Source organism: Pseudorasbora parva, chromosome 8 (assembly GCF_024679245.1).
Source record: "Pseudorasbora parva isolate DD20220531a chromosome 8, ASM2467924v1, whole genome shotgun sequence".
Taxonomy (NCBI): domain Eukaryota; kingdom Metazoa; phylum Chordata; class Actinopteri; order Cypriniformes; family Gobionidae; genus Pseudorasbora; species Pseudorasbora parva.
This window is the reverse complement of record NC_090179.1, coordinates 16,131,015-16,133,162: the sequence shown is the minus strand read 5'-3', so window position 1 is coordinate 16,133,162 and position 2,148 is coordinate 16,131,015. Positions and strand designations below refer to the sequence as shown.

General features: G+C 48.4%; 1 protein-coding gene across 1 annotated transcript; it reads right to left on the bottom strand.

The window, feature by feature from the left end:
* Window positions 1-371: 371 nt before the first annotated feature.
* Window positions 372-1,676, bottom strand: LOC137084482 (involucrin-like). Its single transcript, XM_067450757.1, has one exon. It carries the CDS (start codon window positions 1,674-1,676, stop codon window positions 372-374), a length of 1,305 nt encoding a protein of 434 aa, XP_067306858.1.
* Window positions 1,677-2,148: the final 472 nt, after the last annotated feature.

Below are 2,148 nucleotides of genomic sequence, written 5' to 3'. Positions count from 1 at the left end.
TTGCCCCTTTCACACATACAGTCTTTACTTGTAAATTACCGGTAAATGATTGTTGCCTTTCAAACGTTGTGGCTCTGCAGTTAGATAATATTACACGCATGTTTTTAAGAGCAAAACTCTGTTCTGTTTAATCATACATTGTGCCTTTCACTCAGACGTCAATATTTTTTTGTCAAATTGTAGTCTAGTCTCTTGGTCCAGCAGTCTCTGCCTAGGTCTTCACCGGTCAAGCCATCAGCTCAGACTGACTCAGGAGTCCACAATGGCTCCTTCCTCCATCGGTTTCTCCTTGGGTAATCATCTTCCTGGCTGGTTTCTGCGCTGTCTGCTCCACCCTGATGTTCTTCTGCTCCAACCTGATGGTCTTCTGCTCAGCCCTGATGGTTTTCTGCTCTGACTGCTCCACCCTGGTGGTCTTCTCCTCCTGCTGTTCCAACCTGGTGATCTTCTACTCTGTCTCCTTCACCCTGATGGTCTTCTGCTTCACCCTGATGGTCTTCTGCTCTGACTGCTCCACCCTGATGGTCTTCTGCTCTGACAGTTTTACCGTGTTGGTCTTCTGCTCCACCCTGATGGTGTTCTACTCTGATTGCTCCACCCTGTTGGTCTTCTGCTCCACCCTGATGGTGTTCTACTCTGATTGCTCCACCCTGTTGGTCTTCTGCTCCACCCTGATGGTGTTCTACTCTGATTGCTCCACCCTGTTGGTCTTCTGCTCCGCCCTGATGGTTTTCTACTCTGATTGCTCCACCCTGTTGGTCTTCTGCTCTGACTGCTCCCCCCTGATGGTCTTCTGCTCTGACAGTTCCACCCTGTTGGTCTTCTGCTCCACCCTGATGGTGTTCTACTCTGACTGCTCCACCCTGTTGGTCTTCTGCTCCACCCTGATGGTGTTCTACTCTGATTGCTCCACCCTGTTGGTCTTCTGCTCCGCCTTGATGGTTTTCTGCTCTGACTGCTCCACCATGTTGGTCTTCTGCTCTGTCTGCTACGCCCTGGTGGTCTTCTGCTCTGTCTGCTCCGCCCTGATGGCTTTCTGCTCTGATTGCTCCACCATATTGGTCTTCTGCTTCACCCTGATGGTCTTCTGCTCTGACTGCTTCACCATGTTGGTCTTCTGCTCTTGTCTGCTTCGCTTTGGTGGTCTTCTGCTCCGACTGCTCCACCCTATTGGTCTTCTGCTTCACCCTGATGGTCTTCTGATATGACTGCTCCACCCTATTGGTCTTCTGCTCTGACTGCTTCACCTTGCCGGTCTTCTGCTCCGCCCTGATGGGTTTCTGCTCTGACTGCTCCACCCTATTGGTCTTCTGCTTGCCCTGCTCTACCCTGTTGGTCTTCTGCTTCACCCTGGTGGTCTTCTGCTCTGACTGCTCCACCCTATTGGTCTTCTGCTCTGACTGCTCCACCCTATTGGTCTTCTGCTCCGCCCTGATGGGTTTCTGCTCTGACTGCTCCACCCTATTGGTCTTCTGCTCTGACTGCTCCACCCTATTGGTCTTCTGCTTGCACTGCTCCACCCTGTTGGTCTTCTGCTTCACCCTGATGGTTTTCTGCTCTGACTGCTCCATCCTATTGGTCTTCCGCTTCACCCTGATGGTCTTCTGCTCTGTCTGCTCCACCCTGGTAGTCTTCAGCTCCCTCTGCTCTGCCCTGGTGGTTTCCCGATGGTCCATCTGGTGGTGTCTTCTGTCACCGGTCCTGACTCTCCCTCCACTAAGACTTCCTAATTGGTCTAGTTTTGGCATCAGGAGGAGGAGGTTTGGGGCATGTCATGTTAGTGTTGGTGTTTTCTTCAAGGACTTTTAGTTTGTTATCATTATTTATTGTGTTATTGTCATGGGGCTTTATTGTTTTTTATTAGTTCACTCCTGTTTCGTATTGAGACAATTATCTTGAGTATATAATGCCTTCTCTTCTCTTAGTTAATTGCCTTGTGCTGGTTGTGTTTAGCACACACTGTTTAATTTTACTTCCATTTTGGATTTAGCTATTTTTTGTTATTTAATAAAGTTAAGCTTCAATTAGATCCGCTACGCTTCTCTGCATCTTCATCCTCATCATAACGTAATAGGGGATTATGTTTTATACATTATGTTCTTAAATGCATTTTTATTGCATACAAGGCATGTTTGTTACCCTGATGAT